Raw genomic sequence first — 16,133 nt, forward strand, 5'->3', positions numbered from 1 at the left:
TGAACGATTTTGAAAATGAATGCAGTCTGTCATTTAGATTTGTTTCAAAGATTTCGTCATGTAATTTTGCATTTGGGTTCTTTAAAATTAACCATCGGTTTTGATTTCAGCAATTTTAATAAATAGCATAAAATGCATTGGTCAAACTTTCATGTTTCTGTGTTTCATTTCCTGTGTATAAATGTAAATATGTTCCTGGTGTATTGGTATGGTGTGTACCTTTTTGTAGTACAAGTGTTGAAATAAATCTAATAAAATTAAATAAGATGTTGTTGTTTTTGGCGAGGTTTTTACTGCCATCGCCAGCGTCCTCATACTTGTAGGCGGTCATGAGGTTTGTAAGGGGGTGATCATACTCTTGCGGAGTGATAGTGTGATGTGGCGCCGACCTAATCTAGGGGAATTGACACATAAATCCTCAATAGTGTCAAAATGATCGATAATGGCCCTGGCATGTTTGAAAAAACGACTCCTCTGCTGACGGCTATGACGATAGGGTTTTGTTCCAAAACTGAGATATTGCAGGCACTGTGTTTTCTGGCACTTGGGACTCGAAGATGGTGACGCGATCCCTCGGCTATTTGTCCATTTGCATAAACTTCGTAAAACAGGATGTAAGTATCTGAATATTTATGAATGTCTGGACCATGGGAATCACCGGGGTCAAACGTATCGACAGGCTATCGTTTTTTGACGGGCTCGCGCCGTAAATTGGTCCCAGTTGTAAGGAACACTTGGTGTAATGGGGCACATCTGGCCCTCACCTTAAACGTTCGTTCGACATGTGGACTCGTTTATTTTACCTGGCACTTTAATTGCTCCTCATTTGTTCGTTCTGAAAGGAAATATGGCTGAGTGCAGGATGTAAGTTCAACCGTATAACACTTATATATTCCGGGCAGTATTATGTCGACAAGTGTGATGAGGCGATCATATTACTTTGTATGTATACCATATGCTTGAAAAAATTATGTCCGCTTTGGAAATGCGCATCACAGTGCGAAGCCTGTGTTCCCGTCAGTGCATTGGAGCTCATCAGCGGTCCTTCGACATAACTTCGAGAAATCAATCCACGGGTTGATTTCTCAAAGGACGATTTGATAAGTAGCATTTTCGTTGACTTTCAGCGGAAGTTAGCTGATGTTGTCTGTTCGTGACCGGAAGTCAATCAGATGAGAAGATGGGAAATTACCGTCTGTGACTTTGACAATCTCGTCGCTATGGTTATTTCGTTATCTTCTTACACTAAGTCAGTTTGGGCATGTTTCAACTGCTGACGAGGTTGCAGTGATACCATACACTGAGGGCCATCCGGCGCAGATTGAACCTGACCATATTATTTGAAAATGCTAATCAAAATGGCCGGAACTCGGTCCATTACTTTAATTTCTATCTTGGAATTGTCTATTAAGCTGACCATTGTGATTCCAAAGCCAGAGGCTGGGTGAACGCTGACCAGGCGCGTGACTCTCTGGACATCTGCCCACTAACCGCAAGCAGACGACCGGTTGATGACAAAAGGCGGACTGGCCGGGTAAATGGCACGGCGCGTGCCCGATTCCCGAAATACTCCAGAGGTTTTAGTGTGGCTTTGTTATGCCACAGCAAGTAATGGTATCCCCTGGTTGTCTTGGTCGCCACAATGGGGGTGATTATCACAGTTTTAAAACTTCTGGGACGGGATTTACGTAACCACAATAGCCGTGTTTCTCACATGGTGGCTGCACCTGTGGTCAGCAAGATCGAGGGGCATTGTCCCTGGAAATCACATCCGACAGCTGGACGCTGCCCAAACGACACAAAACAAGTCCTGCCAAATCCGCATATATCTTTCTAATGAGTTATTCAAGTCCTTGGCCTGGTGAATGGTGTTTGTTTTTCTCGTGTGGGCGACTGCAGTGATTGCGTCTTCGCGATCTTGATTGACAGCAGGCACGCGACTGGAGGTCGACAAGTCCGGCGCAAGTGCGTCACGATCAAAACAAACCTCTCAGAAACCAAACAAACAGACTGGGTGTGCCTTTGGCCAGGGAGAAAAATGTCCAAAAATTTTTTACTCTGATGGCTGCGGATGTCTTCATCTCGATGCAGTCCTCAAAATACGGCCGGAATGTGGTCCACGCCCTTTGCTCCGGTATGAAATTATACATTGTGTGTCGGTCTCTTGTGCAATAACCAAGGTAATATCCCAACCTGATGACTGCGCCCCATTTTCTCTGCATGTGAGGTCTGGTTGTGACATTGTCCACGCAACGTCAAAGAATGAAGCCAGAAATACAACGCCTGCAATAACCACCGCATAATGACCTGGTTGTGACTTTGTCCGTGGCACCGAAATTGTCCTCAGAAATGCATATGTGGCTGCCAGTTGCGTGATATTCAATCATAAAAGAAAGTATGGTTGTGACATGGTTCAGCGGAGCGGCATTCAGTTAGAATGTTTTTGGTCTTCCTCTTGCCTCTCCCCATTTTGACCTATCGAGGTTAAATACTTACATAGTTCTGATGAAATAATTGTCTGATAGTTACTATTTCAGCTCGGAAGCAGTCGTTCCATGCACTTCGGGAATCGTCAGTAGGTTGGCCGCGATAGTCAGGGACAATGTGGCAAAAGGAGAGGAGCTATATAGGCTACAGATGGTGACACTTCGGACGCAGTGGACCGGCCTCGTTCCTCACCTCACTGAGGCAGTATGAATAGGATGACGAAATGGACTACCCCCGGAGTCTACTGAATGTTTGCGGTTATTGCCAGGGAACAAGATACAAGATACTCATGGACTATCACATTGTAAAAGGCACATCCTGAAGAAAGCAGGTGTTAATGTTTCCTTCTCTGACCCTTCTGTGCAGGGACGGAGAAGCGAACATTAACCTAACATTAAAGCTGCCAGTATGGTATGCCATGCGAATTTTCGCTCTGACGCCGACTACTGCCCAAGAAAATAGGAGGTGCACACTTCACCAATCCATTTAGAAGAGGAATACGTGTTCCTGACGATGCTTTCCCTTATAAACCCAAGATAATTCACTTGATAAGACAGACGCTGTATGAGTAATCGGTATGTCACAACATACGACACTTCACATTTTAGTTCTACATAATGTCGAGAGATGGCGTAACCGAGCTCCGCTTGTTTGTCAGTGTGAGAATCGGGATGTTTTGTTCAATGATTGTTCAGGGATTTATGGCTATAAAGACCAAATTCTCGTAAACTAGAACACAAAAGGTCCTAAGCTTCTATTCTCCGAGTCCACTAATCCTACTAATTACATTGAAAAAAGAACATTTGTACAATCAAAAAGTCAGACAAACGCCGTGTGAGCAGTCGGTATGTAACAACCTGTCACAATCGGCGTTACTTGCAAGTTTCGATAGATAGCTAAAAAAGCTGATTAGATATGTTCCCGGGGTATGTCCCCAGGGTATGTCATGCAAGGGGAGGAGTACTTGATGGATTAACTGGTGAATATGTTTAGTCGGAAAGTTTGCGAAAGTGTCGCCGCATAATGAGGTGTAGTACGATCCGATAACCAACTGGAAGAGTAAGATAGTCGCGATAACCAGTTCGACGAGTCGAAACGGGTATTTCCAAATATGCCCACACGACACAAACAATCACGGCCAAACGAAAGAAATTATGACAGCGGAGGATGCAACGCCATCTTTATGACATAGTTATGACATTAATGACATTTTCGCGGTTATTTTCGTAGTGATATGTCCAATAAATTAATTAGATGACTGCCCTCACCCAAAATTGAAATATGCACTCGATGAACCTGATATTGTAGTCTGCTATTCACAAGCTGTCGTCTGTTTGAGCGCAATACACGTGCCACGGCCCTCGCGGACTCGGAAAGCGGTTTGTCTTTGAAGTCTGAAAGTGGAAAGCAATGGTCTAATACGATAATTTGGAGCAACAACATTTGGAATTGCGAAATTTTACAATGAATGGAAACACGAGAGCTGAAATAAAAAAGAAACTCGGGTCCAGTATAAATTCTAAGATTCTGGATAACATTAAAACAGCGTGGAGTTGATTATGTTGCATGAGAGAATGAAAAATGGCTTTACCTTATTCGTATGTCTTCGGTCCATCTTTCGGGCTGACCACACCCAGGTCCCGTCACGCGTGCGTATGCATCCTCCCGGCTGCCTTTCGTTTTTGGAAATAGAAGGGTGCTACCATCCGTTGTAAGCAACAGTTTCGTTCCACAGACACATGTAGCCTACAGCGTCCCTTAGATCCAACGAAACAGATCAGCAAGGAACTTGGTTAAGTATCAGAAACGTTCCCTTCAACTTTTGCGAAACAGTCCTCAAAGAACGAAGCAATGGTTTCATAACGAACACAACGGCAGGGCGGTCGGACAGTATTTTCGCCCCTGACGCCAGAAAATATCTCCTACATGCTTCACGGATCCGTTCAGAAGAAAATTGCGTGTTCCCGACGATGCTTCCCTTATATACCCAAGTAAAATGTACGTCGCCAGAACGCGTATTGCACATTCAGAACGCAAGACAGACGGTGTGTGAGTCATCGGTATGTCACAACACGTCGCAATCAGTCGGAGACGATAATGCCACGTCTTAGTTCTACATAATGCCGAGAGATGGCGTGGCCGAGCTAGATTTATAACGTTGGTAGAGTCCCCTTGGATCCTATCCTCTTGTTCAATTATTGTTCATGTAATTATGGCTATGTCTCGTTCTCTATGATACTTTACGTCCAACACTTCTATACTTTGAGTCAAATAAACCCACTATTACATTTTAAAACTTGTCTTGCTTAATCCTAACCCGAGGCAAACGCTGTCGGTATGTCACAACCTGTCGCAATCAGACGGTAAGTGCGAGTGGTACGAGAGATGGAGTGAAATTTGAACCAGTGCCTAGGAGAATGATGGGGCCCAATTGGTCACTCAGTGATCAGGGGTTTATGGCTACAAAGACCATTGTCCCGTTCTCAAGAATACTTTATGTCCTAATCTCCCGATCTACTATACGTGGATTTGGAGTATAACGATTTGCTAATTACATACACAATGACATATCGAGAGGCGGAGTACATGTATATTGAAAACCACTGGTGCCAGGATGAATCATACCTGGCATCTCCAATGTCTCCAACACAGTGGGAGAGATGAGTCAGTCACTACCAGACTACGTAGGGCCTCCTCACCATATTGTCGTCACAGTGGGTGAGCTGAGACGGTATCAATCAGGTTGGTCAAATTAGCCCACAACCAGACCGCGAATCTGGCCTGGCTGCTTCACCTCGTCACTGACAATGTGAACTAGATGGACAGTCACAACAAGGCGGAATCAGTCCTGGCTGCCCCACTGTCTTGCTAACACTGAGAGAAATGAGACAGTCACAACCAGGCAGAGTCTGGCCTGGCTGCTTCACCGTGTTACGGACAGGAGATGAGACAGTTACAACAAGACAGAATCAGACCTGTCTGTTCCACTGTCTCCTAACTCTGAGAAGAGATGAGACGGTCACATCCAGACCGCTTCACCGTGTTGCCGACAAGGTGAAAGAGATAAGACAGTCACAACAGGACGGCATCAGACCTGGCTGCTCCGCCATCTTATCATCAAAGTGAGAGAGACGAGACAGTCACAACAAGACGGCACTGAACCTGGCTGCTCCACTGTCTTGCCAACACTGAGCGAGGTGACACGATCACAACCAGACCAAGTCTGGCCTGGCTGCTTCACCTTGCTGCAGACAGGGTGAGAGAGACGAGACAGTCACAACAAGACGTCATTGGACCTGGCAGCTCAACTGTCTTGCCAACACCGTGAAAGAGATGAGACACTTACAACCAGACCGAGCCTTGCCTGGCCTGGCTGCTTCACCTTACTCTAGACAGGACAGTCACAGCAGGGCGGCAATGCAATGGACCTGGCGACTCCACTGTCTTGCGAACACCGTGAAAGAGATGAGACGATAACAACCAGACCAAGTCTGGCCTGGCTGCTTCACGTGTCACTTACAAGGTGAAGCAGCCTGGCAAGACTTGGACCGACCTTTTCACAGCGTTGGCAAGACAGTGGGCCGCAAGAATCGATCCCGTCCTGTGGTGACTGTCTCGTATCTCTCACCCTGTCAGCAGCAAGGTATAGCAGCCATGCCAGGTCAGGCTCGGTCTGGTTGTGACCGTTTCATCTCCTTCACAGTGGAGCAGCAAGGTCCAGTACCGTCTTGTTGTGACTGTCTCGTCTCTCTCAACCTGTCTGCAGCAAGGTGAAGAATAGACGGAGTCTAGCTTGGCTTCTTTCATCGCCCTGCCGACCATGTGAGAGAGAAGAGGCATTCTTGTCAACACTGTAGTCACAATAAGACAGTATCCGACATGGCTGCTTCATTGTCTTGCTGTCTCATTCATCCTGTCCGCAGCAAGGTGAAGTAGCCATGCCAAGATCGGTCTAGTTGTGATCGTCTCAGCTCTCTCACTGTGTTGGCAAGAGAGTGGAGTAGCCAGCGCCAATACCGTCTTGTTGTGACTGTCGCGTCTCTCTTACCCTGTCTGCAGCAAGATGAAGCATAGACCGAGTCTAGCCTGGCTGCTTTCAACGCCCTGCTGACAATGTGAGAGAAATGAGGCATTCTTGTCAACACTGTAGTCACAACAAGTATCTGACATGGCTGTCCATTGTCTTGCTGTCTCTCTCACCCTGTCTGCAACAAGGTAAAGTAGCCATGCCATGCCAGGCTCGGAAGTGTCTCAGCTCTTTCACGGTGTTGGCAAGAGAGTGGAGTAGCCTGGTCCAATGCCGTCTTGTTGTGACTGTCTCGTGTCTCTCACCCTGTATGCAGCTGTGGTGAAGGTGCCAGGCAAGGCTTGGTTGTGACCGTCTCATCACCTTCACAGTGGAGCAGACTGGTCCAATGCCGTCTTGTTGTGACTGTCTCGTCTCACTCACCCTGTAAGCAGCAAGGTGAAGCAGCCAGGCCAGGCTCGGTCTGGTTGTAAGTGTCTCATCTCCTAAACGCTGTTGGCAAGACAGTGGAGCAGACAGGTCAAATGCCGTCTTGTTGTGACTGTCTCGTATCTCTCACCCTGTCAGCAGCAAGGTGAAGCAGCCAGGCCAGGCTTGGTCTGGATGTGATCGTCTCAGCTCTCTCACGGTATTGGCAAGAGAGTGGAGCAGACAAGTCAAATGCCGTCTTGTTGTGACTGTCCGTCTCTCTCACCCTGTCAGCAGCAAGGTGAAGGAGCCAGGCAAGACTCGGTCAGTTTGTGATCGTCTAAGCTATCTCAAGGTGAAGCAGCCTTGCCACTATTGCCGAAAATGTTATGATGTTGCGTCTTTAAATTTTTAATGTTCTGATCAGCATACTAGTATTATTCAGCTCGTTGTCAGTTATCGCCTCATGTTCGGCTCGCATCCGTACAGGCCATGCCAATTACGAATTCTAGAGTAAAAGTCAGACGGTGAAATATAAAAAAAGAACACGCTAACGTTATCTTACTTCGACCTTTGGCCAGTTCTAAAGTCGTCCCAATCGTGTAGTGATACTGGAAGAATAATGACAAAAATCACGAAAAACCCCAAAAGTCTACAACACGTGGTATTCCGAGGCGGTCACCCATCCACGTACTAACCACGCTCGACGTTGCTTAACTTCGGTGATCGGACGAGAACCGGTGTTTTCAACGTGATATGGTCGTAGACATAAGAAGAAGAGTTTTTGGGCTACTTATAACAGTAGGCCAGTGACGAAATTATATTTTCGACAGTATACCTGTGATAGCATATCATCCAACCGTTTTAACAGTAGTGGGCCTACTGTAGAACTGGTTACCAATTGGGAGTCTCGGAATCGTGCAGTTTTCAAGCCAACCGACATTCTGGATCATAGTCAGTAGTGACATCTGTGTATTTGCTGTGCAACTAAACATCTCGAGCTAACTGTGAACGTTAAATTTACACCGGAGTCATGGCTGAATTCGGTGAAATAATTTTTTCGCTATATGGCCTAGAATTGTGACGAGCATAATTGACACTCGCACAAACTACGCCCAACCTCGCGTGGCAGATGGAAGGTATGTTACATATTGAGGCCGGTTGGTGCCGATCCTCTTGGTTGCTCGCGTGTGTGCGCGTGTGTCTGGGGGTGGGGGGCGATTACTAGTTTATCACTTTGAGGTATGAGGTTGGGTGGCTCGGTCTTTCTTTGGTATTAACTACCCTGCCGTTGGCAGGGCTATAAAAAATGTCTATAGACTCATTAGAGTGTTCCTCTCCACGGAAATCTTTAGTAAAAGGCGAAAGATTTATGCGTGGGATTGAAGAGAAACCAGAGTGTTGTTGTCTCGCCCGAGTTGGATAGAGTTTGCCAAGTTCTACATCATGTGTTTGGTTTTGGATAATGGGGTGCCTAGTAGTTCTTGTGTCTGTAGACAAAAGAAAGGTGTTGCAAGCAGAAAACCATTAATTACCAACAATTGCCACTATTGCCAAAAATGTTATGATGTTGCGTCTTTAAATTTTTACTGATCTGATCAGCATATTATTCAGCTCGTTGTCAGTTATCGCCTCATGTTCGGCTCGCATCCGTATAGGCCATGCCAATTATGGATTCTAAAGTAAAAGTCAGACGGTGAAATATAAAAAAGAACACGCTAACGTTATCTTACTTTGACCTTTGACCTTTGGCCAGTTCTAAAGCCGTCCCAACCGTGTAGTGATACAGGAAGAATAATGACAAAAATTACGAATAACCCCAAAAGTCTACAACACGTGGTATTCCGAGGCGGTCACCCATCCACGTACTAACCACGCTCGACGTTGCTTAACTTCGGTGATCGGACGAGAACCGGTGTTTTCAACGTGATATGGTCGTAGACATTAGAGGTAGACTTTTTGGGCTACTTATAACAGTAGGCCAGTGACGAAATTATATTATCGACAGTATACCTGTGATAGCATATCATCCAACCGTTTTAACAGTAGTGGGCCTACTGTAGCACTGGTTACCAATTGGGAGGCTCGGAATCGTGCAGTTTTCAAGCCAACCGACATTCTGGATTATGGTCAGTAGTGACATCTGTGTATTTGCTTTGCAACTAAACATCTCGAGCTAACTGTGAACGTTTAATTTACACCGGAGTCATGGCTGAATTCGGTGAAATAATTTTTTTTGCTTTTTTGTCTAGAATTGTGACGAGCATAATTGACACTCGCACAACCACGCCCAACCTCGCGTGGCAGATGGAAGGTATGTTACATATTGAGGCAAAACTGGGGATTGAGACCCGCTTCACATGGCACAGATTCTAAGCTCATAAAATCGCCAAAGATCCCTCTGCACATGGAAACTAAGACCAGGGCGTCAAAGTAAATAGTATTTGGAACCGGTTGGACCCATTCATGAACATGGAAACGCGAACTACATTTCTTTGGGGGGTGGGGGGGAGAAAACGGACCCCGTCCCCACTGTGTAGTGCCACCTATGCGACTTGACTGTCCTTGTCAGACCTGGTGGAATTATCGTGACATTTGTTATCCGCCCTTTCCTAGAGACTATTGTTCAAGAGACCATACACCTGAAATGCGAGGTCTGAGACAATTGTGCTTGGTGCGCGGTTGGTGCCGATCGTCTTGGTTGCTCGCGTGTGTGCGCGTGTGGGGGCTATTACTAGTTTATCACTTTTGAAGTATGAGATTGGGTGGCTCGGTCTTTCTTTGGTGTTAACTACCCTGCCGTTGGCAGGGCTATAAAAAAATGTCTATAGACTCATTAGAGTGTTCCTCTCCACGGAAATCTTTAGTAAAAGGCGAAAGATTTATGCGTGGGATTGAAGAGAAACCAGAGTAAAGTTGTCTCGCCCGAGTTGGATAGAGTTTGCCAAGTTCTACACCATGTGTTTGGTTTTGGATAATGGGATGCCTAGTAGTTCTTGAGTCTGTAGACAAAAGAAAGGTGTTGCAAGCAGAAAACCATTAATGACCAAAAATTGCCACTATTGCCAAAAATGTTATGATGTTGCGTCTTTAATTTTTTACTGATCTGATCAGCATATTATTCAGCTCGTCAGTTATCGCATCATGTTCGGCTCGCATCCGTGCAGGCCATGCCAATTACGGATTCTAGAGTAAAAGTCAGACGGTGAAATATAAAAAAAAGAACACGCTAACGTTATCTTACTTTGACCTTTGACCTTTGGCCAGTTCTATAGCCGTCCCAACCTTGTAGTGATACTGGAAAAATAATGACAAAAATTACGAAAAACCCCCAAAAGTCTACAACACGTGGTATTCCGAGGCGGTCACCCATCCACGTACTAACCACGCTCGACGTTGCTTAACTTCGGTGATCGGACGAGAACCGGTGTTTTCAACGTGATATGGTCGTAGACATGAGAGGTGGACTTTTTGGGCTACTTATAACAGTAGGCCAGTGACGAAATTATATTTTTGACAGTATACCTGTGACACGAATTGTCGGATTCTGTCTTGTTGTTACTCTCAGTGTTGGCAAGGCAATGGAGCATCTAGTCCATATTCAGTCTGGTTGTGACTGTCTCACCCTTCACTTCATGTAAGCAAGACAGTGCAGAGTGGAGCAGCCAGCAGGTGGGATTCTGTATTGTTGTCTCATCTCTCTTAGTTTCGGCAGCCAGGTGAGATTCCGTCTTGTTGTGGCTGTCTCATCTCTTTCAGTTTTGGCAGGACATCAGCCAGGTGAGATTCCGTCTTGTTGTGACTGTCTCATCTCTTTCAGTTTTGGCAGGGCAGCAGCCAGGTTATATTCTGTCTGTCTCATCTCTTTCAGTTTTGGCAGGACAGCAGCCAGGTTATATTCTGTCTTGTTGAGACTGTCTCATCTCTCTCAGTTTTGGCAGGACAGCAGCCAGGTTATATTCTGTCTGGTTGTGACTGTCTCATCTCTTTGAGTTTTGGCAGGACAGCAGCCAGGTTATATTCCGTCTTGTTGTGACTGTCTCATCTCTCTCAGTTTTGGCAGGACAGCAGCCAGGTTATATTCTGTCTTGTTGTGACTGTCTCATCTCTCTCAGTTTTGGCAGGACAGCAGCCAGGTTCGATTCCGTCTTGTTGTGACTGCATGTCTCATCCCTCGCATCATTTTGGCATGACTGTTCTGGTTGATGCCTTTGAAGTTCTCCCATCATGTTGGCAACGTGATGAGAACAGCAAGTCCCTATTTGACTGGTAGTGACTGCCTCATCTCTCCCACTCTTTTTAGGAACACTAGCATAATACCCGTGGCGAGGGTTGTTTTAGGGTATTGGCTTACTGTGGGGTTCGGGCAATTTGGGTGAAATGAAATTATATGTCTGGGGGTTGTGATGTCGTCTTGATTTTGATGATTGGGACAATCTGGGTGCTCCACCACTCTTCAAAGTGGTCTCGAGTTGCAGTAAAGGAATGTTAATCGGGATTTTATATCATATTTTATGTTTGCCCCGGGTATTCATATAGGGAGCTGTGCGCTACTTTGCGCCCAGTGCTTGGGTCGGGTGAGGCAGTTTTGTTATTAGGCCTATGTGAGTTGTATCACGTGATGAACTCCCATACGGAACTTCGAAAAATTAAGAGCGATTACATGATTAACAATGTAAGGTGAAAGAGTACGACCAAAATAAAGGGGGAAAATTGCGGAGATGGATGAATGTTTTAAACATATAGTGGCCCCAATACTTTCCCGGCTTATTTTCGTATAATCCCACACTTTTGATTTAATAGATGGCCCCATATGCAAATTCAGACCTGCTGAAATGGCCCCTTATGATGAGTATGCCCATATAAAGAAAGAACAAAAAATGCTATTTCCCCGAGATCGCTGCAAAGTTTACCCATTTAACCCGGCGAGGACCATCTGCATATCAACCACGACTTTCAGGAAAGTTTCGAGGTCATCCGATCTGAACTGACGAGGAGATGTGTGACAAACTATTTCAGCTCTATGTCCATTTTTGTAGCTGCTAGGTCAGATTTAAAAGAATGGACTTCATTCAGCGCTAGAATGAAGTATGGATGAATGGTTCGATTTCTCCTTTTCATTTGAACGCTGAAGCCAGAGATGCAACTTCTGTTTGAAATCCTTTGGTCCTTGCATTGCCTTGCCACAGTAAGGAAGCTGCAAGTGAGAGGAGAGTTCCATACAAAGGCACAGTTTAGAGGTGGCCTTCAGTCACACCTGGATTTTCTGAGGTGGCAGGCCTGGCCTCTGAGAAGTTGAGAGCCTCGGAAAGGTTGTTGCCGAATAAGCAGGGTGATCTTTGCCATCTGTTTTGCTTCATCACACAAGGTGGCAGGTGGCAGCAGGCGAAAAACACCCATAAAATTTAAAAGTTTAGAGAGAATAAATTTAAGCAGTCCAATTTATATTTAACCATGTTGTATGTACATTTATTTTTTTCCTCATTTTATCCAGACATGAATATGATATAAAGCATTTGCACGAATAATATAATATCAAAGATAATCTTTTATAGAATACTACGGAAACTAAATACATTCGTGACATCTTTCTGTTCTGGTAACAAAAATGACCGACCTACACACCAGGGGTAGAGGCAAAGACAACCAGGGACACAGCATTCTCTCTCCCCATAGTTAACGAAATCCCACTACAATGCCCGACAGAATTGACCCTCACAATAATTGGAAAAGAGAAACAAAGCTATATCTGAGATGAAGTTTTGAATACATGAATTTCTTGTTTTAGAGTGAACGCAAAGTAAAATTCACCCCAACCTTTTACTAACTCACCAAATAAAGACACAGCGAACTCTCTACTTGACAAAATATGGACCCTGCTCTTGAAGAAAACGACCCCTGGTGTGGAGATTGAAGAATGACATCATGAAGTCAGCGACCAGACACCATTATCTGGTGCCAGCGAGTAGAAATCCATGTCTATTTACAGTCTCTTTAATCCTGGTTGCCGTGTATGAAAATGTCACTAAATCGTACAAATCAGTCTCGAGTAAGACTTCCAAAGTCTTGAGCACACAGCAATTGCCCACATAAATGCATCCAATGCTAAATAACCTATATATCACACTTGCCCTGAATGACGCCTCGTGCTGCAAACTATTTGCATTTATCGCTCCCACCCGGTCCAGGGCCGTAGCTTAAGTAAACACCAGATAGCAACCATGTGATATCACTAGATTCCTAACCCTAAAGAGACATAGTGAATTCATCTCTAGTTAATTCTGTCCAACATCCAGTGTTCTATGAACTATAGTACAAGGTGATGCTCAAAAAGCTATCCATTTTTACATTTGGTTCCGAGTCTCAGCAATCACAAAATATAATCCATTGAGAAATTTTGATTTCATGAATTTCGGCCAAAGTTCATGATTTATTCTGTCAACAATTTGATGTCACCAATCAGATACTTGGTTGATTTATCCCGTTTCTAAATGAATTATAAACTTTATGTTTAATCAAGTCGCATTCTAATCCATCGGCGTGATATTCCAGAGAAACTCACGGAGAGATAGTCCTAGCTAAGTGATCCATGAACGAATGTGAAAGTGAATGACAAGACATATTCTCATGACTATATCAATGGCGTAACAAACTCACATCCCCCACAACAAAGCAACAGCATTCATTCTCGAGTAAAAAAGTGTCATGTACATGAAGTTATGATATTTGGGGCGGCGTATCATCAGACCGCGAGCACTCGTACAAAACGTCTGCCAAGATCTGGGCCACATGCTGGTCCAAGATCTGCGACAGGACTAGTGTTAACAGACGACTCTGGTTATGGATGAAGAAGTTGCGGTTCTCTGGTACGCGCGCTATATGAAGAAGTGTCATGGCGGCTCGCCGTAACATGTCCAAACTCGTGCCCATCATGTCCGGGTTCCCGCGAAGCATATCCACACCATGCATGCTAGCCACTTGCATCGCGCTCTGTTCGGCAGTTTCCACAAAGTCTAACAGTAAAGAGACACTAGGATGTTGGAGCGCGACGGCACGTGCAGCACTCGAATCTCCTTGCACCAGATATGATAGTAACACGATCGCAAACTCGCGCAACACTTGGTCCTTTTTGTCGGAGAGATGCTTGGTTAGTATGCTGAACAAGTTCACAATGCGACTGAAAGGTGGCGTGGCTAGTAATAAGTCAACATTTGCTTCGTGAATGCACAGTTTACAAAGAGTTTCAAGAATGAGTCTATGCGGTGAAAGGACGGACGCAGTGGGCAGATTTGGGAACGGGTCTTGGGCAGTAGATGAAGGGCAGACAGCCCAATGAAGGAGACCATCCAACAGCGGCAGACAAAGGTCTTCTGGGTATGTGGCCAAGTTCAAATGTCCAGCCATGTTGGCAAAGATCACCATGGTGTTTTCGCGAAGCATGGTCAGATGTTTCCACCACCATTCCTCCTGTCCGAACGTCACATCGGCTAAATCATCCAAGTCGATGTCGTCACGCTCGAACCTGGCTGGGACGCGCGACCGCACAGGATGCCGGTGATGTAATAATAAAAGCTTGCCAAGAATGAAGATTAGTCCTTTGTGTTTGGCGAGTTCAGCATCGTTGCCAGGCACAAACGACAAACTCCTGAAGATGTTTGAGATGCAGAGGCATCGCTTGGCGATCTCCTCATCACCCGCCGTCGTCATATACAGTGGCGGCTCGTCGCGATGATATGACTCCTCCTCGTACTCATTACGTTTCCGCTTGAGGCCACCAGGTGTCACTTCGGGTGTGTCATCCCCGCAGAAGCTATCATTACAGAAAGAGAGATCAACTTCTGGTACGAGAATTTCTAACTTGGTTGAATAATCCACTTTTTTCTCTACAATTTCATTACCCGCCTCACCACCAGAGGGCTCTCTCTTGACTTCGGCAGCATCGGTTTCGTCAAATTCAGTTTTTACAGCACCGTCATCTACTTTTTCAGCGTTGTCATCTACTGTTTCAGCGTTGTCAGAAACTACCTCACCGTTTTCCACAACACTGGAGCATTTCTCAGCAGACGCCTCAGTCTTGCTTTCACTAGAATCATTCTCCTCGGATTTCACCGTCTCGATGATGTTCTCTTGTTTGACCAAATTCGCACAATCCTCCTCCTTCAAGGATTCAGTCTCCTTCGAGGACTCAGACTCCTTCTCTAACGTTGGCATATCGGAACAATTGGTTTCACTTTCTTCAGTGTCCATCGGTTCCATTTTTATTGTCACTTTTTCAATTTCTGAATTTTCTGAGGTATTTTTAGTTTCACTTTCAAGCACTGGAGTCTCTACTGGTTCCGTTTTTATCTCGCTGGTAGTGTCTATTGAGGCATTGAGCACTGTGTCAAGTTCCTGCATGACAGCTATTGGCAGGCTTTTCTTCACGACAGGGCTATCTGCTTCAGAGTCTAAGTATTCACAATTTTTTGGTCCAAAGAATGCTCTGCGAAGTACATTGTTCGTTTCCTGGCTCTCCATCCGCGTCACTAAATGCGTGGTCATATCACCGCGGCCATAATCCCACCACTTTGCGCTACTCTCAAAGTCTGAATGCACGTCCCAGGACTTGTCATCTAAGATCAAGTCCTCATTCACGGAATGTTCCTCAATAATAACCTCCTTTCCTTTCTTGGTAATAAGCGTGTAATTGCCCGGTTGGTCCAAGTTCTCCGGCATCTTGAACACCTCTAGACACTCAGTAGCACCTTCATCCTCGTTCATTTCACTCAACTCATTCAAATCTGATTCCTCCGCGTTCTCCCGTCGTTTCTCCCGCCGAGACTTTTCCTCAGCCAATCGTTTAGCAGCTCGCTCCATATTCGATCGCTCCTTGACTCTCTCCTCGCGTGATTTAACCTTTTCGTATCCAACTTCGAGCTCGCTGAATTCACCATCGAAAACGCGGATGAGACACTGCCGGAAATGCTCGATCAGACAATCCACGAGCCCGGGCATCTTTGCAAGGCCGAAGTACGCCACGGTCGTATCGTCATAAAGCAGCACCGACAACGTATCCAGTGCCCATGTGCACTCAGCCAACATCCCAGATTTCAGTGCCATCATGAGACGCCACGCCTCGACAGGACCTGAAGTCATAAAAAAAAACAAAGTTAGCTACCAGGATACAAAGCATCAATGTTACCTCTACTACTAACGAGAAATACTCAACAAA

At 45.4% G+C, this 16,133-nt stretch overlaps 1 protein-coding gene, 1 long non-coding RNA gene and 5 other non-coding genes across 15 annotated transcripts in view; all 7 read right to left on the reverse strand.

Annotated features, from left to right (window-relative positions):
• Window positions 1-865: 865 nt before the first annotated feature.
• Window positions 866-4,497, reverse strand: LOC135487853 (uncharacterized). Its single transcript, XR_010446894.1, has 2 exons — window positions 4,079-4,497; window positions 866-3,881 (listed from the first exon to the last, which is right to left on the reverse strand). It is a non-coding gene; the product is annotated as an uncharacterized LOC135487853 (long non-coding RNA).
• Window positions 4,498-7,571: 3,074 nt separating this feature from the next.
• Window positions 7,572-7,690, reverse strand: LOC135488851 (5S ribosomal RNA). Its single transcript, XR_010447058.1, has one exon. It is a non-coding gene; the product is annotated as a 5S ribosomal RNA (ribosomal RNA).
• A 514-nt stretch (window positions 7,691-8,204) lies between these two features.
• Window positions 8,205-8,324, reverse strand: LOC135488853 (U5 spliceosomal RNA). Its single transcript, XR_010447060.1, has one exon. It is a non-coding gene; the product is annotated as a U5 spliceosomal RNA (small nuclear RNA).
• A 422-nt stretch (window positions 8,325-8,746) lies between these two features.
• Window positions 8,747-8,865, reverse strand: LOC135488860 (5S ribosomal RNA). The gene has a single exon (XR_010447069.1). It is a non-coding gene; the product is annotated as a 5S ribosomal RNA (ribosomal RNA).
• An 849-nt stretch (window positions 8,866-9,714) lies between these two features.
• Window positions 9,715-9,836, reverse strand: LOC135488852 (U5 spliceosomal RNA). The gene has a single exon (XR_010447059.1). It is a non-coding gene; the product is annotated as a U5 spliceosomal RNA (small nuclear RNA).
• Window positions 9,837-10,258: 422 nt separating this feature from the next.
• LOC135488861 (5S ribosomal RNA) lies at window positions 10,259-10,377 on the reverse strand. The gene has a single exon (XR_010447070.1). It is a non-coding gene; the product is annotated as a 5S ribosomal RNA (ribosomal RNA).
• Window positions 10,378-12,363: 1,986 nt separating this feature from the next.
• LOC135488780 (AT-rich interactive domain-containing protein 1B-like) overlaps window positions 12,364-16,133 on the reverse strand; it is a 36,434-nt gene continuing 32,664 nt past the window's right edge. For all 9 annotated transcript variants that reach the window (XM_064773607.1, XM_064773606.1, XM_064773599.1 and 6 more), the window contains one exon: window positions 12,364-16,047. In XM_064773607.1, coding sequence (XP_064629677.1) covers window positions 13,640-16,047 — 2,408 coding nt within the window. In that variant the 3' untranslated portion in view covers window positions 12,364-13,639. The remainder of the gene's footprint in view (window positions 16,048-16,133) is intronic.

Source organism: Lineus longissimus, chromosome 5 (assembly GCF_910592395.1).
Source record: "Lineus longissimus chromosome 5, tnLinLong1.2, whole genome shotgun sequence".
Taxonomy (NCBI): domain Eukaryota; kingdom Metazoa; phylum Nemertea; class Pilidiophora; order Heteronemertea; family Lineidae; genus Lineus; species Lineus longissimus.